The following is a 22,224-nucleotide window of genomic DNA, read 5'->3' as shown; positions in this document are numbered from 1 at the left end:
GCTACATCCCGATCCCGCAGTGTTTTTTTTAGCCGCCCGCTCCCGCCCGCAGCAAAGTTAAAACCGCCTGCTCCCGCGAGATTTGCGTTGGGTCCCGCGGGTCCCGGCGTGCAAATGTTCCACCAAAACAAGTTCCTTCCCGAGACTATTTTGCAGAGGCACTGTCGCTGCGTCTGGAGCTTAGTGCCACCCAAGAACACTGTGATTGGTTTAAAGGTCCAATATGTCATATATTTACTGTAATAAATCCAAAAATGACCCCAATGCGTCATCAGATATTAAGGAAACATGCTAAGTTGAAATACTATCTTTTCTGACAATAATGCTAATGCCAGTATTTTCTCCTTTTGAAATTTCCGTTCCATGACAGAATGTCTGTTTGTGTTTTGGCCTGTGTGTTGGTATCAACTTCCCAGTTTGACAGCCAGGCCGGGTTGCCAGATATACCTGTAAAAAAATGTAAACCCAGCGCGCTACAGCTGTAACGTTACAGCCATGGAAGCAGCAAACGGGCACGGGCTTTTATGACTGTCAATATAGCCAGCATCTAACGTTAGCTAACGCTACTCCGCTGTGCTGTGAAGTAATGTCTGACTATGTGAGACAAACGTCTAGCAACATTGTTGTGGATGCTCCGGTCTCAGCCTGGCAACCTCCGTGAACTTTGAGTCTGGGGAAGAGGGGGCGGGGGAGACGACTCTCTCCAGTATTTAGAATTTGTACTGCAGTAACTATTTTAAACACTACATATTACATATTGCACCTTTAAAGAAATACAAACAACCCAGAGTGTTTTTTCTCCTATCCCAGACTGGATCTGTGGTAGAGCCAGACCTTACTCCATAGTTCTGTGAAGATAGGTCTGACAATGCGAAACTATACCTGTATTCTCCCTCTGTCTGAAATGTTCCGTTCCTGTCTCTTCAGTTACTAACATTCAATGCAACAACTCTTAACATTAAGATATAAGTTTGTCTTTAAAAAGAAATAGAACTTTATTAATCCCTATAGACATGCATTTGTGGGGAGATGTCCCAGCAAGGGGGCTGACACATAGTCGCCACTCCAAGCAGTGAGGGGTTCGGTACCTTGCTCAAGGGCACCTCTGCAGAACTGGAACCTCTCCAGCTACCCCATCTCTCCCCTGTTCGTTCATCCCGTCCCCTTGTGTCCTCTGTGTTAATTTTCAACTGAACTAATTCAGAGCACATTACTACAGCCACAGTTGCTCTTCCAATTTGTCATCATGTACACTCATCATAACCCTCTTTTCTTCTGATGTACACTCATCATAACCCACACTCAGTACCGTGGTCCATACTAGTCTTTTCACAACGTTTCATTTACAGGATTTAGTAGACCCCCTACTACATATATTGTATAAAATAAACTGGGCCTACAATAACATGTAGGGTGGCCTAAAGGCTTTCTACATACCTTTTTTGCATGGAATACTAAGCTATTAAAATAGCCTAATCATTGTTGGCAGGATTTTATAAATCATCGTTTATTGTTAAACATACAGTAAATGTGGCACAGTGAATCCTTAGGATTATCTGTATCTGTTGATGGCCTTAGTGACTACCTTTCCTATAGGCCAGTAAGCAGTGGGGATTTTTATTTGCTAATAATATGTTGGATTCATGTTAAGACTTTTTTTAATTTTGAAAAAAACTTTAAAAATGAACAATAATTTGGTGGTTAATGCAGGGGGCATTAACTCTGAGGACCCCCTAGGGGTCCTGGACCCCCTGTGATCTCTAACCTAGAATGCTGTGTGGACTAGCCAGACCTTCCTCCACAGCGCTGTCGAGGAAGGTCTGGCAATGCGAGACTAGTCCATATAGACTGACCTACTGCCGTCCCCTTAACTTTTATTTTGTGTTAGAATTGTGGTTCGGAATGAACAACTTCAATTTGGAAAATTGACTCTCACCTTAAACATGATGACTGTGATTATGAGCAGAAGTAAGAATCCCATTCCAGCTCCAGTTGCAATGATCAGCACTTTATCCGGGAGGATTATGAACTCAACACGAACTTCAGTCTGTTGGCAGAGAAGGTTTTCAAAGTGGCTTATTTGAATGAGGATCTAAAATTAAAATATCATGTAGATAAAATAGTTTATGCTGTTCATGTGTAGACTGATCGTACCATTGTCCCGATTGGAATGTTGCCAGACATCTCCTGTGTGAAACCATAATTATCTTGTGGTTAATAAACACGATAAATTAGGCATCCTGAAAAACAATAAAAGCAATGTCTTTTGAAATGGCATTGGTGTGGTCAAACGTCAACATACCGGTTTGTTAGAATTCAGCACATATCGTTGCTTGTCATAGTCAACACGTATAAAGCTTTTAAATTTAACCTCTGCGCTGTCTCCGGTATATCGTTTAAGAAAGTCAATATTCTGCAAAGTAAAAGCATGTCATTAATGATATATTCCCCACTTTCAATGTGGTTTATGTGGTGTGCATTCTCTGTGTGCTGTTCTTACATACCGCCGCATGCTGATTTAGATCCTTAAAGTGTACGTGTCCTGACAGTGTAATCTCAGTGGGTGATTCTCTCTCCAGGATGAAACTGTCACACACTATGACTTTGCATTTTTTTTCTGGCGAGCAGTACTGTAAAACAGCAACAGTTCATTTAATTAAGGGATCTGTAATTTCATATGTTCAGTTTGAATAATTTTGATAGTAAAAATGTTTTACTTACTTCAGATTTCATGTCGGTAACGCCTGTGCATTGAGTTTTGTTCTTTAAAAAGAAAGAGTAAGTAGTAAGCATTAAGGCTTTGTAATTCTATACACAGCAGCAGTATTAATAAATATGTGTAGTGTTCTGGCAGTTGCCAAGTTACCTGCTGGACATAGACTTGATAGTTCATCATTTCAAAGTTATGTCCCAGTTTAGTTGGGAAGAACACGGACACATTGACAGGAAAGGCTTTGAAACCAAGATTATCTATCTGCGAATATAGAGAGACAGTTGGTCTATTTTTAAAAGAATAGTTCAACATTTTGGGAAATACACATATTCACTTTTCTGCTGAGAGTTAGATGAGAAGATGAATACAACTCTGTATGGTTAATATGAAGCCGGCAGCGGGTTAGCTTAGCTTTAGCATAAACACTTTAAACGGGGGAAACATAGACTGTATAATATTAATGGACAAAGCATCCGGTTCGGCGAAGTGCTGCAAATGCGGAAGTGCCTTAAACCTGCATTCTATCTGAATTCCAGCAGAAGGCGACACATGCGGTTGCAAAAAGGAGTTTGGTTTCTGTAGAAGTCTATGAGAAAGTGACCCACTTCTCACTTGATTTATTACCTCAGTAAACATTTTCATAATGAGTTTATGATCTCAATCACTAGTTTTAAGTCTTCTGCGATACAGAATAATGTAAATTTTTTCTCGTTGATTTTAAAATCGCCGATAAAGCAGGGGGTGTTTTAGGGCGTGGCTATGATGTGATTGCCAGTGAAAGTGTGTAACGTAACGTAGAGTGTAAGCAGCTCCTCCCTCGCTCCTCCCTCGCTCCTCCCTCGCTCCTCCCTCTCGTCTAAAATCGTCACATCCGCAACCAGGATGGCTGCGCCCGTAACGGCAAACTCGACGACTCATAGCAGATCTCCACAAACCAATGGGTAACGTCACACATGCTCTGTCCATTAATATACAGTCTATGGGGGGAAACAGCTAGCCTGGCTCTGTAAGGTAGCAAAATATGCCTACAAGCACTTTTAAAGCTCAAGTAGCATGTTATGGCCCTTCTGTAGTCTGTACAAACCCACGTACTGTACACTACCTGCCCACCGCCCAAACAGCAGAGAGCCAAGGTTAGCTAATAGTTGGTAAACATGGCAGAGCATTTAGAAACTAATGGGGAAGACCAAAACCGAGCTAAAAGGAAAATGAATATTGGACTACAATTTGCAGGGGAACGGAAACACGATTCCAAATGAATCCTAAAGATGCTCTGTGTCTGCTGGATGTGTAAATGGGTAACTGGTCACTACAGTAACAAGTTCACCATAACCTCTTTATAAGAGGATAATGTATCAGTGTGGTGTTGGTGTTTGTTCAGCTCCCCCCAAGAAGCCAAACAATCAGGTAAATGAATGCAGGTATAAAATTGGTAACTTTTATGAAAAAAAAAAATGTTTTGTCATATTTGCAGAAACTGTCACTATATCCTGACAGTACTTCATGAATCAGATAATATGTGAAACAATGCCAATCCTCTGCCTTCTCCTGGAGGCATAAAGAAAACAACCAATCAGAGCCGAGGAGTCTCTAACAGTATCATTAGGCCCGTTCGAGAGTAGCCAGGCCTGCGCAGAATCGATCACCGGTGATCGACACCTGTTGCATGCCCGATAGATTTGTGTCCGACTTGATCCCGACTTGCTCTGACGTCATGCACGCGTGGGCAACGATAACCTCACGAGATCAAGGCGGTCGCAGTCTTGAGAGGCAGGCAGCGCATTTGCTTTCCACCGACTGCAAGACCCAGGGCATGATGGGAAACGCCTGGCTCTCAGCTGATTAATTCAGAATCGACTCAACATGATGACGTTTTAGATAAACCTTTTATTGTTTTTAAATCTGAGGGATTTTAATTGCCATTTGTCTGATTGAAAGGCTTATTCTGTACAGAACACATGTAGTGTGGCATGAGTGTGACGTTTAGAAGTCAGAGAGACTAAATCTGTTAAGATTACAGATCATCTACAGTGTGTTGTTAATTAAAATCAGCAACAGATCGCATGCAGAGCATTTTAACAGCTACTCTGTCATGATAAATACAACTGGAGACGGTGAACAAGTTGATATATGGGTCTGATACAATTTTAATAAATCAGACCTAACAGGATGTGAGTGTTTCTGTGACTTCCTGTACAGACTGCAGGCTGCTGTAAACTGTCCGACTTGACGGCGGCTTTTTGTCGCTGCCCACTGTTGCTGCCGCCTGCTCTCGTCCACTTTACAGGCGCGGCGCAGTTCATCTCGAACGAGCCTATTAACTGCATGTGAACTGCGACCAAAATTAATTGCCTATTGCTCTCCTCAAATGTTTTCAGAAACATATTTTAGTCTACTGTTTAACTATAAAATGAGAAAGTTAGCTCCGGGCAATCGGCTGGTAGGTGGTGCTGGGTTTTGGCTGATTTCTCAATCATATTTAATCAGCCCTGCCTAGTCTTACACTTTGAGTCATTGACACTGCATTGGAGATTCCTCGGCTCTGATTGGTTGTTTTCCTTCGGGGGCTGTGGAAACTTGCAAATGTCATTAGAGCACTATAGGGGGAGGCAGAGGAACATGTTTTTTTTCTCACAAATTATCTGTCTCATGTAGTACTGACAGGATATAGGGACAGTTTCAGCAAATATGACAAAAATATATATTTTTTATAAAAGGCTACCTACCAAACCTTTATTGATAAGTTGAAATTTGCTTTTAGACAAGATGGTTGCTTGTTGCATAGTTATTACCGGCCTCACCTGATATGTAGTAACCATTCTTTTCGGTCCAGTATCCTCTGGTGTGAAGTTCAGATAAGTGATAGGGTCTTCTTTCCTGAAACCAATACAGGATGATCACAATATGTAGAGAGCTGTGGGATAATATAACTACCGACTGGATAAAAGGAAAGAAAAAATAAAAATAAAAATAATAAATTTTACCATGCATAGAAGAACTACAGTTTCAAAAATACAATTTGTGAAAAGTGGCACTTACATAGTGACTGCCATTTTAATATCAAATTGCACTGTGATGTTTTTGGTCCGGGAATTGGTCCTGCTGGAGTTTGCATTATCACTGAGGATGTAAAAAGAATATCTTGTGAATATTAATAAAATATGTAATGATAATAAATTATATCTTGATAATATAGAGAACATGTTTGGCTTTGTTCTGTGTGTCAGATTGTATGACAAGGCCTCTACCTTTTTCCAGTAATGGTCATCAACAATGTGTCTTCCCACTCATATTCCTTCAAGATGTGAAAATAAGTTGTAAATGTTGCCTTCATAGGAAAAAAAAGACAACGGCGTAAGATGTGAGTCAAAGAGAAAGCGATAATATCTACATGAGAGAAGTTGCCAAGTTTGTAAATGTCAACGGTTCAGGCAGCTGGTCACAGTTCTTCATTTATGAAACTTCACTTCTGTCTGTTTTTTGTGTCAGGGTGCAGAATGACTCACAGATGATCTGCGAAACACAGGAGGGCTGACATTACATATAGTTTTGTTGCGTACTCCATGTAGATCTTGACAGCTGTGGAGCGTTGATCTCGTTGACTGTTTTAAGAAGAAGAAAAAAAAGGGAGAACTGAGACCCTCTAGAATAAAAGATTTTAGTTTGAATTATATGCTGTGACATTTGTGTGAACCTGACTGAACTTTGATATACTGTTAATAAGTAGGCAAGTCTAAAGAGAGAGATTTCAAACAGCATTACTTCTCGAAGTAAGATGTGTGATTAGAAAACCGACAACCTGCACATCCTGCGTAGGGCACAGAATGTGTGAAAGACAGCTTTGCAGTAGTTATGCACTTGATCAGTGGAGGTTCATTTAATGTTTTTTCTGACAAATGTTATTTGTGACGTATATGAATAATCTCATTTGTTTTAATGCAGCTTAAATAAAAGGAGTGCGGATATGTGATAGTGTGTTTTAGGAATTGCTGTCAGATTTAATAACTGTGTACAGTATGTAAATAAGTGATTTATTCTGACAAGCAGTTCAACAAAGACTGAATGATCAGGCCTTTTCTTCAACTCTTCTCTGATGGAATGATTGGAAGGATAAATAACTGGACAAATCACAGATAAGGTCATCATGTGTATCTTAAATTGAAGGAACTGGGGTTATGTTTGTCTTCACTTCCAGTAACCATGCCATATTAGAGGCAAACCAAAAAACATCAGTGTCAAACCCAGATTTAATAAAATTAAGACGGGGGTTTGCGTGCAATTGTCCTGCTTTGACAAAAAGGACCCAGGCCCGAAATGTCTGTTGGAGACTGTCCTCTCCCGAAAAACAACTTTACAAGTAATTTGTACATATTTACGTTTTATTGTAAGGCTGCTCCGCCCTTTAGTGGCCATTGTAATTATGACAGGAGCAAAGCAGGAAGTATAAGAGCACTCCACTGATCAAAATGGACACAGCAGCACCAGAGATATTGTCCTTTTTTATTCCACTCATTCTTCTACCTTGTTAAAAACTGACGCCTACAGCACCCACAATGCAACTGCACCGCTGACCGTTAAGTCGGTGATTCTGGTGTATTATACTAGTTGCTTCTAAGTAGCCTCGAGCTGCTAGCCTTAAAGAGTAATTTCCTTTTTTTTTTTTTTTTTTTTACCTGGACCCTATTTTCCTATGTTTCTGTGTGGAAGTGACTGATAGGAACAACAATCTTTGAAATTGGTCCAGTATTAAGCATGAACGCTGTAACCGGCAGCCACAGACCGGGCTGCAATGTAACCCTATGGGGCAAATGTGCAAAGGTCAATTTGGTCCGCTAAAAGTGCTTTATTTTGCCACTGAAAGGCTCAGATTATTATTATACATTGTAGCTTGTTTCGCCGCTGCCGACTGCAGCGATCTTGCTTAATACTGGACCAATGTCAAAGATTGTTGTTCCCATCAGTCACTTAGACAAAAAAAACGGTAGTTACCCTTTAAGCAGGGATAAGGATGCCTGGTAAGCTCACTTCCTTTTAAAGGAGAATTCCGGTCAATTTCAACATGTAGCTCTGTTGTTTGGAAATTTGGAGTGCTGGCAGTAGCACCCAACAGGCTTAAACCTTTTTAAGCCTCTAAACATGCTCGAAATGTCATTACAAGTGCCTACCCATGTGCAGTGATTCCTTCTGAGGGAACACAGCGAATCTGACTGCAGTAGATGTGACAGAAAGGCATTAAAGTTGTGTTAATCCAGCCAGTGCACATACCTCTGTTTATTTCTGTTTTCCGGTCAAGTCTACACTAGTCGATTGTCAAACTCATACAATCCAATATTCCAGTCAAATTTGCTGTGTTCCCTCGGAAGGAATCACTTCACATGAAATCGACCGGAATTCTCCTTTAACTCCACACACCCAGATTTTTTCACTTGAGGTCTTCCCCTTAAAAAAAAGCAGGTGTGCAGGGTAAAGTGGCCACTGAGTTGGACAGGATTTAGAAGTTAAACTTTTAAGTCACGTTTGCAAGAGTCATCCTGGAGAAGGAGAGGCCTGGAGGATAGTGCATTGTTAGGCTGGTGTGGTATGAGTCATCTCCACGATTGGACAGTGTCACAGACACTTTGAAGTACGTATTTTCAGCCACCAATAATGTTGGGGTCCTAAGAGAAAGAGAGTACTTGTTACATTTGGTCACATAATGTTAATATTACAGTTGTTTTGCTTGTCATGTATACTTACATGAAGTCGAAATCCACCTCAAGTTCAGCAATACAGCTGTCATTTGTTTTACAGTGCTTTTCAAAGGGAACCTGTTAATAAAAATACACTTTTGTTCATGTCACGCTTGGAAATCTAGAGCAGGTCAGAAGAAAATGGTGTTAACAACACAGGATTCCTTTGAAACACAATAAACAAACAATATAGGTTTTGTGACCTGTGGCCACCAGTGGTGGAAGAAGTATTCCAATCCTTTACTTACTGTAAGTAAAAGTACTAATACCACAGTGTAAAAAATACTCTGTTACAATATATATATATATATATATATATATATATATATATATATATATATACACAGTCGTGAACAAATTAGGACACCCATGCTAAAGTTGACTAAAAAGAGGAATAAAAAAAATCATCTTTTGGAAATTGATCTTAATGCCTTAATTAAAAAAATTAGGAAAAATCCAACCTTCGAGGACACCAATTTTCTTTGTGAATGAATAATGTATCGTAAATAAATAAATGTTTTTCCTTAAAATACGGGGCATAAGTCAGTACACCCCTATGTTAAATTCCCATAGAGGCAGGCAGATTTTTATTTTTAACTAGGCAGAGGCATGGATCCAGAATACTATGCATCCTGATAAAGTTTCCTTGGCCTTTGGAATTAAAATAGCCCCACATCATCACATACCGTTCACCATACCTAGAGATTGGCATGGTTTTATTTCAGTTAGCCTAACAGCTGGTTTGATTTGCATTGAGAGATGATTTTATGGAAAGTACCCCATGCCAATCTCTAGGTATGGTGAAGGGGATGTGATGATGTGGGGCTATTTTAATTCCAAAGGCCAAGGGAACTTTATCAGGATGCATAGTATCCTGGATCCATGAAATAACTGGCCTTTGAAAATAAAAATCAGCCTGCCTCTATGGGAATTTAACATAGGGGTGTACTTATTTATGCCCCCTGTATTTTAAGGAAAAACATTTATTTATTTACGATACATTATTCATTCACAAAGAAAATTGGTGTCCTTTAAGATTGGACTTTTCCTCATTTTTTTAATTAAGGCATTAAGATCAATTTCCAAAAGATGACTTTTTTATTTATTTATTTATTTTTTTTATCTTTTTAGTCAACTTTAGCATGGGTGTCCTAATTTTTTCACATGACTGTATAGATATATATATATATATATATATATATATATATATATTTTGTTGGGTAGTTTAATTTATAATAAAACATTGTATTGTAAGGTAACTTGTAACTAAAGCTGTCAGATTAATGTAGTGAAAATACAATATTTCTCTTTGAAATGTAGTGGAGTGAGGGTAGAAAGTAGAAGACCCTCAAATGTGTACTTAAGTACAGTACTTGAGTAAATAGTCACTTAGTTACATTCCCCCACTGGTGACCACACAAATCATGGACTGTAAAAATAATGGACAAAGCTTTCGGGTCTGAAAAGTGAAACCAATGTGGAAGCACCTTAAACCTGTATTCTATATATTTATATTTCCAGCAGCGGGCGACTCCCGTGGTTGCAAAAAGCGGTCTGTTTCCATAGAAGTCTATGGGAAAATAGTCTCGCATTGCCAGACCTTCCTCCACAGTGCTGCTGCGGAGGGTCTGGCTAGTCCACACAGCATTCCGGGATGCGAGAAAAACATGCTCTGGTTTATTTATAAACCAATCACAATCGTCTTGGGCGGTGCTAAGCGCCGGACGGAGCAACTGTGCCTCTGCAAAATAGCCTCGGGAAGGAACTTGTTTTGGTAGAACATTTATGTTCAAAAGTTGTTTTAGTCATGCAACAGAAAACTCAGATTGGACAGATAGTCTAGCTAGCTGTCTGGATTTACCCTGCAGAGATCTGAGGAGCAGTTAACCATAGTCCTCAGAAATCCACCAGAGTTTAAAATTCCAACAAAAAAGAGAGCGGAAGGAAACGGAAAAAGACGAAAATACATGCATCCGCCGGATTTTCCTGCGGCACCAGCGCAATCCCTGAGTCTGAAAAAACATTAGCAAGCAACTTGGCTAACGTTAGCAGCACCATCATAGCATCTAACAATAACTTTACAGAAGGATTCAAAAAGCCCTGTCAGCCAAGCAACTTCAGTTATCCTGGAAGGAGGTGCGGGACAGAAACTTTTCAACTGTCTTTTCAGCTGAGATGATAATGAATGATAAGCCGTTTCTTGTCTTGTGTCATTTGTTGTTAGAGTGCCATCTACTGGGCACAATTGGTAATTACCCTGAAATACGGGAATATGTTTGCTGTGGAGAAGGCACAAGTCAGGAAATTGTTGGCGAGGTCATTGCAGCCTGATTATTAGCATATATTTTCAAGACAAACATCTCTGGTGTGGTTTTGACGATCAGAAAAGTAATTTACTTAGCTATACTGAAACTAATGCTAATTATGTCAAGTGCGCTTCTGTGATGTTAGGGTGCGCGCAGTGGAGTCGGAGTGGCGAGTGCTGTCACATAATTGTGGAACAGTGGAATTTGTGGCTGCCCAGGACTTTTCTAAAACTTGTCACTCTCACCCATACACTAAAATGACGTATTTAGCTGTCAAAATCCGAAACATTTCCTGGGGGGAGAAATTGTCAGACATCCATTATTTTGTTATTCAGCACCCCTGGTCAAAAATAGGTTCCCACGCGCCTGACTCTGGGAGACTGATCAGTCCGACTGCCTTTTCTGCCGACGGTCGGCCGTCGGCTTGGTGTGTCAGGGCCTTTAGGGGTCGGGCTACACACCGACCTGTCAATCAGGACAGAGGCATAGCAATGCTGAACAGCGTGAACTTGTTTTGGGGTTTTTGTCTGTGTTTTTGTTTTAAACTTTGAGTCTCTAACTGTGTATTTTCACTTCATCAAAGTTAATAAGAACATGTTGGTTGCTTACAAATGTCTTGTTCAGCGTTCTGCCAACCAAGCCAGCAAGCTAACGTTACTGCTAGCGTTAGCTGGTAATTTAAGGAATAGTTTGCCTGTTTTCTGCGTAATGGCTGCAGTTCCCTGGAGGTCCATGTTTACCTGCCAGTAAATCTCCACTGGATAACTCGCTTCAGAAGGGTTAAAAAACGTCAACTTTCCCTCTTTAGCATTAAGCTTAGCACAGCACCATTGCAGCCATAAACAATACTGACATCCTCCCCAGCTCCACCCTCTCATCCAAAAATCGTTATATCCGGTTTAAAGAAACAAGATGGCAACGACCAAATTACCAAACTCTAGGCTTTAAAACAGTAGTCCACAAACCAATTGGTGACGTCGCAGCTGCCATGCCCACTATTTTTACAGTTATATAGTTATTGGTTCCAGATGGTGGTGATGATGATTTGACTGAAACATAACATAACATAACCTGACAAGCTAATTTGTACTTTCCATCCACCACCACAATTAATGCGCTGGTTGTTAGCTATATCAGTGGTATGGCTCTATGGCTGGCAATGTCAGTTGGTCATTGTGCTGCTCCACCACTTTGCTCCCAACTGAATTATTGGATGCATTGCCATGAATTTCTGTGCAGATATTTAATACAACCAGAGAAGTAATTTCAATGACATTCTCCTGACTATTCATCTAGTGCCACCAGCAGGTTGATATTTTTGGTTTAGAGTGCAATGTCTCAAGAACCATTGGATGGATTGCTGTGAAATGTGTTAGCGACATTCAGTTTTGTCCACAGATGAATTGTAAGAACTTTGATAATCCCATGAAATGTTTATCTAGCACCATCATCAGCCATCAGTTTTCAGTTTGTAAAATACTTTGGTGTATGAACAAATATCTGCAAAACATCAGCCTGGCTACAGACTCAACTAAAAAGTAGTACATGTAGTACTGAAGTGTAGCCAAAAGCTTGATATGCAGTAGCTTATTCTTGTTTGTGACTGGAAATTTTGCATCTTCAGTAGGAACAAATTCCATGATGACAAAAAAACGTACAATACTAGTGCTTTACATTTTAAGTTTCTGGCTAGCATGGTAAAAATGTCACTGTTTTGGTTCATTCAGATCATTAGTCACAAATTTGTTAGTCTTGCTTTGCCAGACCATCTACACGCTGCAGAGCGGAGGAGGGTCTGGCTAGTCCACACAGCCCTCTGGGATGGGAGAAAAACTTGCTATTGTTTATTTGCATTTCTTTTAACCAATCACAATCATCATGGGCGGTGCTAAGCGCCGGACGGAGACGAAAACTCAGATTGGACAGATAGTCTAGCTAGCTGTCTGGATTTACCCTGCAGAGATCTGAGGAGCAGTTAACCATAGTCCTCACAAATCGACCGGAGTTTAAAATTCCAACAAAAAAGAAAGCGGAAGGAAACGGAAATCGGGGAAAATACATGCATCCGGGAGATTTTCCTGCGGCACCGGAGCAATCCCGGAAGTGGAACGTCAAGGATATAGACACAAATATGTCCTCAAGACAGTCTTTGCTATCAAAGGTAAATCCCCACTTGGAAAAGTGGGACAAAAGACAAATTAACAAAAGGGAAGATTACATATTTAAAACAGAAAGCCATTTTACATCCTAGTGTATGTGCCATCTGTTTAGTGTGCAGAATCCTTTTCTTTATGTGTACACTGATGTCTTATACATTGAGTTGGGCACATGTAAACAGAAAATCAGTGTGACTCATGTGACTGTCACTATACATACCTGAACAACAGCCTGCGTTTCGCTGTCCATGTTCAGGACAGCACTTGCACTCTCACTGTCAACTTGGGAAAAGTTTAGTTTGATGATGATGGGCAATAATGTGTCTTTCACACATTTCTGCAAGAAAAAAAGAAGAGTCATCTGCATATTGTTGAAGCGAGGCATTTTGGTAATGAAGTTAAATAATAAGTCAGGATTAGTTTTACAAGATACATTTCTGATAATGTGACAGATAAAGGTGTTGCTACATGGGCAGGTGAAGGATTTAAGCATTTTTTATTTTTATATTATAACAAGCATGAAAGTTTGAATGTAAATCATCAGAAAATGTTATTGTCTTTGAAGACAATTGAACACAGGAAGAATCTATGACAGGGGTCTTTAACTTTTTTTACATTAAGAAAGAGAGACGGAGCAGGGACCCCCGACCACATATTGTATTAAATCGAGTTGAATATTAAACTGAGCTTACAATAACGTGTAGGGTTGCCTAAAGCCTTTGTACTTACCTTTTTTATGGTGCATACAATACTAAGCTGTTAAAATAATAATTATTGACATATATTTATACATCATGTTTTAATGTAAACAGACATGTAGCACAGTGAGCTTAACTGTATCTGTGGATGGCTACCTTAGTGGCCAGCCTGTCATCAATGTTGTTTACATTTAAAACAAATCACAAATAGGCCAATTTATCTTTGCTAATAATATGTTGGACTCATTTATGTATATTTTCATACATATTAACTTTTGAAACAAATAAAGATTAAGCAATGACTTGGGGCCCCCCTGCAGTAACTCTGAGGACCCCCTAAGGGTCCTGGACCCCCTGTTGAAGATCTCTGATCTATAGCATAAAGAGCGTTTAGAACACATGCCACATTTTGGGTAATGGCCCATAACTGTTAAATTATTTTAACCAACAAAAGTGAATCAATATACTTGGCATGCTGTGTAAAACTTTCTTGGATTTAAAGTGGGTTGTGTGCATTAATAGGGGTATAAAGACATGGATGATATTTATAGATGTACAGATGGTACGATAGCCTCTCATAGTTAAAGAGTATGTGACAATTAATGAATGAATATCCATACTGGCATGTAGATGGAGAAGTTGAAGCAGGTGTTTGCATCAATCAGCTCGTAGGTAGAGGTGATATTCCTTGCTTTCTTGTCGGTTTCACTGAAGAAACCTCGATACGTTTGTCTCTTGGGATCCACAGTGAGTGTGTACGAGATGTTCAGTCCTAGGTCCATTGCCGCTGCAAAGCCATACAGCAGGATTCAAATAACTCATTGATAGGGTGTGCAGTATCCACAGCTGTTAATAATTCACATTGTTGGGCTAGGTCCGTACCTGCTTTGCACTTTGTTGTTTCTACCATTTCAAAGCAGGCTTGTAAGGTAACCATTGGTAAATGTCCATCAGTGTTACCAGTGCAGTCAATTGAATCAGTTTTTAACTCTTTAGGTTGAAAAGAGAGACGTGACTTGACATTAAAAATGGGCCTGGACCTGAAAGACATTCATCAAAATGGAAAAAAATGATTGATGATTAGACGATTTGCACAGAACTTTTCTATAGGACGATTGTATACTAATGCATGAACCCCAGTCTGAGATTTTTTTTTAAATTGTAGTAGCTTATACAGGAGATGAGTGACATTCTCCTTCACTCGGACAATAATAACAGTCGTTACACCTGATTGGTTGAAAACACATTGGTTGTACATACTTAACAGCATACATAATGTACACAGTATTCATACCTTAAGACAACAGCAGTGCCTTGTGAGCCGACCACAATATCTGGGAGTCCGTCTTGCCCAAGATCAATGTCCCCAGCAATGGCCTGTCCAAAGAACCTCAGCCCAGGCATTATTTTCTGTCCCATGATTCTCTGGAATAACAGAAATTGCACATTTGAAACCGTGTATGATTTGCAGACATATTTGAATGTGTGTCATTAGAGAGGAAGTGGTGTCAAATGCTGCGTGTTTAGTTATTTTGGTAAATTTCTAGGGTGAGACAGATACTGTACAGGTTAAACTAAATATCAAAATCATTGAAAAATACCCTGATGCTAATATTATCCTCTACGAAATAATGATAAGAAGCCATGATTGAAAGCCAGTTTAAGTCTGATCTATTGACAAACAAACACATTTGTCTAACACTCATGATATTAATTTTTTTAAATGTATTTCACGTAACATTTTACATCCTTTGACAGACAGTAGAGACGAAACGCCTGGTCCCAGCATAGTGACCACTCATCATCGGCCAACTTTCTCTCATTCCCCCCAAAATACAACAAAACTAGAACAAGATATGTGTCAGGTTTTCTCTGTCTTACCTGGCTGAAAGTGCTGCGGATCCCTCTGTGTCTGTCACCAAGGTAGATGTAGACTGCCCCCCTGTTATCATCCTGAAGGGGGGCTCCAACAGCAACGTCTTTGAGTCCATCTCCATTCAGATCTGCAAGACTGGATATGGTGGTGCCAAATCTCCCCATGGATGGTGCAGTCACAGCCAGTTCACTTTCCAGTTTCAACTGTGGGAAAGAAGAACATACGTTCATTGAGTAAGAAAATAAATTAGCTCACAGTAACCTCACTTAAACTCAAACACTGTTTCTGAGTCTTTATCTAAGCCTACCTTATCAGTCAGTGTGTAGATGTAGATCTGGCCTTCTTTCATTTCCTGAGGCTGGTAAAACAGTGGAGCTCCTACCAGCAGGAAATCAGTGTTACCGTCTGAGTTGACATCTACTGAGCACAACTCTGCGCCAAAGTAGGAACCGATCTGAAAAGCAAAGTTTATATCATTTAACCTTCCTGTTTTCCTCGAGTCAAATTTGACCCATTTTCAAAAAGTTTCTATATCAAAAATGTGGGTTTTCTTTCAACCAAACTGTCAAAAAAAATAACGTGGATGGTTCTAAACAACCATTACTCTTCACAGGTAGAATAAATGATCAGTTCACTACTATCAATGGATTTGTGTGTGTTATTCAATTTTATAGCATTTGAAAATGTTTGATAAAAAAACTTTGAAAAAAGTGACTGAATTTTGGAAAACACTTTAAAAAAACGTGGGACAAAAACGTCAAAAGCGCAGAACAAATTGACAAAAACATCGAAAAAGTGTCAAAAAAAGACGACCAAAACGTTGAAAAAAAAAGTTTTCATTTAAAATTTTTACCCAGAAAAACAAAAAGTTGCATGGTGGACGGGAAGACATCACAAGGGTTAAGTTAAAAAGTGACAAACATTTTTTGAAAAGCCTATATGTATACAAGTAAGTGAGGAATGTGTATTGTGCTTCAAACAACTCGTTTCATTTACTAATTTTCTCACAGTTTTTCTAAAAGCAAAACTAGGAGCCAGTGCAAGGAAGTGCTCTGGTTTCCTCTCTGCACCCGCAGAAATAATGTGCCTTTGTACATAAATGTGACAACTACGGGCGGAAAATAGCAATTGTGCTACAAGCTGGTGCAATGCATCTCTCCTTATTCTTATACAATGTTAATGTTTAATTGTGCATTGTCCCTGTTTAAATACAATTACATAACATTACATTACATACAGCATTTAACATATTTAAATGCATTTTATCAAATAAATCTGCATGGTTTCTTTATGGTAAAAATACAGTCTTGGCCAAGGAGCCTCTTCCAAGAAGCATGTTAATTTAGTTTTCTGAGTCACTTTGCAAAGTCACAACTAAAGTATTTTTACAGCACATGTTAATGTTAGGGGTTTCTGGGTTTTACTGAGCAACGTTATCTCAAAGGTTAAAAAATAAAACTTCCTCATGGATGTAAATTCATGAGAAATGTCCTAAAAATGATAGACACTAAGAATATCGGTGGTATAACAAAAAGGCAATGGCAGATTGAAGTTTAAACATGCTAAACACAGCACCAATAAAGCATAAAAAAAAATAAAATTCTTGTTTTGGAATATGTATGATAAATAAGATTACCTTACCTACCTGTTGTCCTCGGGTCAAATTTAACCCGTTTTAAAAATAGTTTTTATTTCAGAAATATGGGTTTCTTTCAACCAAGTTGCCCAAAAATAACATGGGTGGTTCTATACAGCGTTTTTAGCAAGTAAAATGAAGGATCAGATCATTTTAATGAATTTTGGCTGTTTTAGTCAATTTTACATATTTTTGAATGGTTTCAAAACAGTATCCTGACTAAACTTTGACATGTACCAGTCTGTGATCCACTCAACAGCTTTTTTTTTTAACTAAAAGATGAGGTATAATTCGATACAAATGAGGTTTGTTGACCATGAGTTGCAGAAAGAAGTGTAAAACTAGTGGTAAAAAGTTGGTGTTAGTGGTGTATATAGCCTACTGGTAGTACTAAAGACAAAGCATCGAAAAAAAAGAAGTGACAAAGACATTTTTTTAAAAGCGCCAAAAGCACAGAAAAAAGCGACAAATGAAGTGTTCATTTTCAATTTTGACCCGTGAAGACAACCCAGGGTTAAAAAAAAAAACCTTTCTCAAGACAGTAACCAACCTGTTTCCCATTTATTCTTTGGGTTGTAGTCCAGTTTGTGCCATCATGTGTGAAAAGTACGACCTGTCCTGTGTGCTCAAATCTCGGTGCACCCGTGAAATATAAAGAAGCGTTATTCTTCTCTCCAACAGCAATCGAGTACCCTGCAACAGTGTCAGGCACATAGGATATAATATGTTAGGAGTTCACTCCCGTCAAAGAGGTTACAATAGTATAGGAGTTGAAATGCAGTGAAACATGATTTCAGTTTATAAAATTACTTCTATTTTAAGAAACCAAAAACTTTTGTGTCTTAGTAAAAAGGGTTGCAGATACACATTCACTCAGTTTATGATCCCATCCTATCTATTTGCTACATTTACAATACAAAGCAATGTAATGGGTTCTCTTTCTTCTGTGAGTGTGAGGGAAGGTATGGGGGTCTTGTGTGAGGTTTATCGAATGTTTATTGAACGTATTCGGATGAGATAATGTACTGTATGCTTATGTTTACTGTATGTTCATTGTGTGTCGCCATTTTTGTTCTCTCGACTGCCCAAGACGAATTTCTCCTATAGGAGACAATAAAGGCGTATCTCATCTTATCTTAATACATATTTGAGATTGGAAACTGATATGGGTCATTTATTGAGGCATATGTTTTTCGCCAAGCATCACCTAAAATAAAAATAAAAACATCTCAAGCAAAAATAAATATTGTTTTTAATAAAGAAGCAGATCATCTGAAAAGAAAGATATAGCTTGTTTTCATTACCCATGTAGGAGTCCATTGGCATTTCAGGATCTTCAATTTGTGTTTCATTTTCTTCACGACGTTCTTGGAGAGAACCACGCCAGCTGTTTGATCCCACTGAACCCAGAATCAAGGTATCCTGTGGACAGAAATGTTCAGGTCTAGTCAGTAGTAGCAGTAGTTATGTTGGAAGCAGACAGATCAACTGCAAAAGACGAAATCTGTGAACAGACATCTAAAAATCAAGATCAGAAACAGAGATCAAATAAGCAGAAACCATTTTGTCACCATTGTAAAATAAAATGTAAATATTAAATGCATTAGCCTGTTGACATCCAATTATTAACCCTTTAATGGCCCCACCCAGAAAAAAATTGGAGTCCTCTGTCAACAAGCTTGCAAGTATTTTGTCCATTAAAGAGAATGGATGTTTTAGTTACCACACTATTTATGGATAGTATAATTGTTTAATTGCCTGCTTCAAAAGTGAAAAATTTTACATCAAACATTTTTATTTTAAGACAAATAAATGGAAATATTATAACATAAAAATCTGCATGACATCTGCATTTGAGCATTCATGTGCAAGCACAACCGTTGCATAGTTAAAGGTCCCATGACATGGTGCTCTTTGGATGCTTTTATATAGGCCTTAGTGGTCCCCTAATACTGTATCTGAAGTCTCTTTTATATAGGCCTTAGTGGTCCCCTAATACTGTATCTGAAGTCTCTTTTATATAGACCTTAGTGGTCCCCTAATACTGTATCTGAAGTCTCTTTTATATAGGCCTTAGTGGTCCCCTAATACTGTATCTGAAGTCTCTTTTATATAGGCCTTAGTGGTCCCCTAATACTGTATTTGAAGTCTCTTTTATATAGACCTTAGTGGTCCCCTAATACTGTATTTGAAGTCTCTTTTATATAGGCCTTAGTGGTCCCCTAATACTGTATCTGAAGTCTCTTTTATATAGACCTTAGTGGTCCCCTAATACTGTATCTGAAGTCTCTTTTATATAGGCCTTAGTGGTCCCCTAATACTGTATCTGAAGTCTCTTTTATATAGACCTTAGTGGTCCCCTAATACTGTATCTGAAGTCTCTTTTATATAGGCCTTAGTGGTCCCCTAATACTGTATTTGAAGTCTCTTTCCCGAAATTCAGCCTTGGTGCAGAATTACAGCCACTAAGTCAGTCCCACAATGAGCTTTCCTTAGGATGTGCCATTTCTGTGTCTGTAGCTTTAAATGCTATTGAGGAGGAGAAGGGGGGGGAGGGGGCAAGGTGGAGGGTGGGGGTGTGGCCTTGACCAACTACCATTTTGCTCGTTTGAAAGCCATGATGTCTCTCTCTTTCTCATGGACAGGCCAAATTCTCTGGGCGGGCAAAGCAGAGAAAGGGGAGGTAACCTTCCTCCTTATGACCTCATAAGGAGGAGATTCCAGATCGGCCCATCTGAGCTTTCATTTTCTCAAAGGCAGAGCAGGATACCCAGGGCTCGGTTTACACCTATCGCCATTTCTAGCCACTGGGGACCATAGGCAGGCTGGGGGAACTCATATTAATGTTAAAAAACCTCATAAAGTGAAATTGTCATGCCATGGGACCTTTAAGAGCCATGCAATGTATTTGGATTCACAAACTATCTCTCTATATAGAAGTAGTTTTTATTGCTACCTTTTCCCCATACATAAGTTCTACTGTTGCATTTCGGACAGAGTAGCTGCTCAGGGCATGTTTGTTGCCATATAACAAATCTGAGACCTGTATGATCAGAACTCACTTGTGTTACTACAAGTTTTTTTGTTTTTTATTTTCTGTATCAAACATACCATACTTTTACCTGGATGGTGCACTTTAATGCAATGCCTTTGTCTTACATCAAAATGTGTAAAACCGTATAAGTTTCACATAAACGGCTCTAAAGTTGTAAGATGCCTACGTTTCTTTTGGCCTATTCAATTCTGCATCCATGTAACGTACTAACGCTATAAGGAATGTCAGACATTTTTATTCACCGAAAGAAACTAGACGTTGACAATAGAACAGATGGTAATACACAGCTCTGGCTGTGTAAATGCAAAACAAACAAAAAGGAGTGCACAAGCTACAAAACACTGTTCCATCGGCAACAGGAGGCAACAGTTGATGGTAGGGGGTGAGGGGGGAAGCAGCATGTAAATGTGTCGGCCGGCCAGTCCTTGAATCTGGGGGGGCGGATATGTATAAGGGGCCATCTGGAACATTATTCACTATTAGCATTTCAGTAATTTGTGTGTGAGGTTTAAGCATAGTATGTGAGAGTGTAATTTTTCACCAGTGTGTATGAAAGCATCTTAGTAGAGTGTTGGGGAGCATTTCAAATGTATGTGTGTGAGGTAATTGTGAATAATGTCCCAGATGGCTCTTCATAGGAGGCTTTCTAAAGGTGGGGGTTGTATTTGTTTGGCAGTTGAGTTCAAATATCAACAATCTTTGCGCAGCATCGTTTACTGCACCTTTTAAATTACTTAATTCATATTTTATGAAACTGTTGTTACACATATTTCTGTCTAGAGATACTGTTTATCTGTACCTGTACATATGAATGTTAGCAAGCACTGTGATGGTTGAATAGTTATGGATAAAACATAGATTTTGAATGTGTCCAGATTTTGTCTTTTTGATTGTACTCACTTTGTAGAAGACAGCACTGAATCCACTCTGAGACATTTCTTTAGTCATTTCTCCTGCCCGAGCGACTTTGGAGCCTTAAATATAAAGACATTAAAGGTTAATGTTGCTATGGCAGATGTACAGCAAGAAGATAAAATTGATTTTTGTAACATTATTGTGCAAAGAAGTAAAAAAAACATTTCAACATCACCTTCCACTGTAAAGATCTTTTTTTGAAAGTTTTCCAGTATTCCTTTGAGTCCGTCATAGTTCTCAATTTGGAAGGCATATTTTTCTCTCGGTTCAGAAGCAATGCCCTTAAATTTATCCAGGTTTGCCTTTCCCCCTACCTGAAACCAGAATGTTGCTTGAAATTATATTCCTTGGTACACTACCTCAGAATCCGATGTCAGCAAGATAAAGAATACAGTTTGTACAATCTTTGACTCAAAACTGAAATCAATTCCAGTTCATTCTTCCCAGGCTGGTAAAAATACATAAACTATTGTTTATGTATGAGTGTGTATCATATGCATGTTACTGTTTTAGCTAAATAAATATATTTATCAGAGAGAAAGAATAATGAAACATGGTATATCAAAACACAGCTTACCCCAATGACAAAGCGAATAATGTTGTTGTCATCATATTTTTTGACAATGTTAAAATAGTCTGAATCACTGGGATCTCCATCTGTGATTAGTACCAGAACTTTAGTTGCATCAGCAGAGGCACCTGCCTCTGGGTTCTCAAAGATTTGTTCACTGAGAAAAAATGTTAAAGTATTAAAAAAGGCTTAATCTGTAATTGAACATGTATGCCTATTACTTAAACAAATAAGATACGCATTATCTTATAGTTGTACTACTACTGTAATGTAGTAAGTTCTTGCGTGCTTTACCCCTGCTGTAATTCTAACATTATTCAGTTGTTAGAGTTTGAGAACTGTTTGTGCAATATAACTGAACTTACAACACAAATTTGAGGGCTTTGTGTGTGTTGGTGAGACTCCACATATGGGGTTCGTCCTTAAGTTTGTTGAGATAGTTCCCGTTTAGATATTCTTTGAAATCAAAAACTTTACGGTAATCTGTGGAGAACTGAACTGCTGCAAACTGAAAAACACAGACAATTCAAATCAGTATTAAATATTATGGGTATATAATTTAACAAAGG

General features: G+C 38.9%; 1 protein-coding gene across 2 annotated transcripts in view; it reads right to left on the bottom strand.

The window, feature by feature from the left end:
* Positions 1-22,224, bottom strand: part of zmp:0000001082 (integrin alpha-D) — a 30,560-nt gene that overhangs the window by 2,531 nt on the left and 5,805 nt on the right. The window contains exons 7-30 of one of the 2 annotated variants that reach the window (XM_031284407.2): positions 22,021-22,163; positions 21,662-21,812; positions 21,260-21,398; positions 21,070-21,143; positions 18,419-18,536; positions 17,665-17,807; positions 15,786-15,932; positions 15,484-15,681; positions 14,897-15,027; positions 14,485-14,642; positions 14,223-14,389; positions 13,125-13,241; positions 8,450-8,520; positions 8,229-8,370; positions 6,220-6,315; positions 5,962-6,041; positions 5,753-5,833; positions 5,515-5,590; positions 2,867-2,974; positions 2,722-2,763; positions 2,505-2,630; positions 2,303-2,413; positions 2,155-2,187; positions 1,937-2,047 (exon numbers count right to left, since the gene is read on the bottom strand). In XM_031284407.2, the coding sequence (XP_031140267.1) occupies positions 1,937-2,047; positions 2,155-2,187; positions 2,303-2,413; positions 2,505-2,630; positions 2,722-2,763; positions 2,867-2,974; positions 5,515-5,590; positions 5,753-5,833; positions 5,962-6,041; positions 6,220-6,315; positions 8,229-8,370; positions 8,450-8,520; positions 13,125-13,241; positions 14,223-14,389; positions 14,485-14,642; positions 14,897-15,027; positions 15,484-15,681; positions 15,786-15,932; positions 17,665-17,807; positions 18,419-18,536; positions 21,070-21,143; positions 21,260-21,398; positions 21,662-21,812; positions 22,021-22,163 (2,763 nt within the window). Of the gene's footprint in view, positions 1-1,936; positions 2,048-2,154; positions 2,193-2,302; positions 2,414-2,504; positions 2,631-2,721; positions 2,764-2,866; positions 2,975-5,514; positions 5,591-5,752; positions 5,834-5,961; positions 6,042-6,219; positions 6,316-8,228; positions 8,371-8,449; positions 8,521-13,124; positions 13,242-14,222; positions 14,390-14,484; positions 14,643-14,896; positions 15,028-15,483; positions 15,682-15,785; positions 15,933-17,664; positions 17,808-18,418; positions 18,537-21,069; positions 21,144-21,259; positions 21,399-21,661; positions 21,813-22,020; positions 22,164-22,224 lie in introns of both variants that reach the window. The other variant, XM_036000671.1, reaches the window with a different exon arrangement.

The sequence above is a fragment of the Sander lucioperca genome, chromosome 4 (assembly GCF_008315115.2).
Source record: "Sander lucioperca isolate FBNREF2018 chromosome 4, SLUC_FBN_1.2, whole genome shotgun sequence".
NCBI classification, from domain to species: Eukaryota; Metazoa; Chordata; class Actinopteri; order Perciformes; family Percidae; genus Sander; species Sander lucioperca.
The sequence above is the reverse complement of the archived record's forward strand: the minus strand, read 5'-3'. Positions and strand labels throughout refer to the sequence as shown.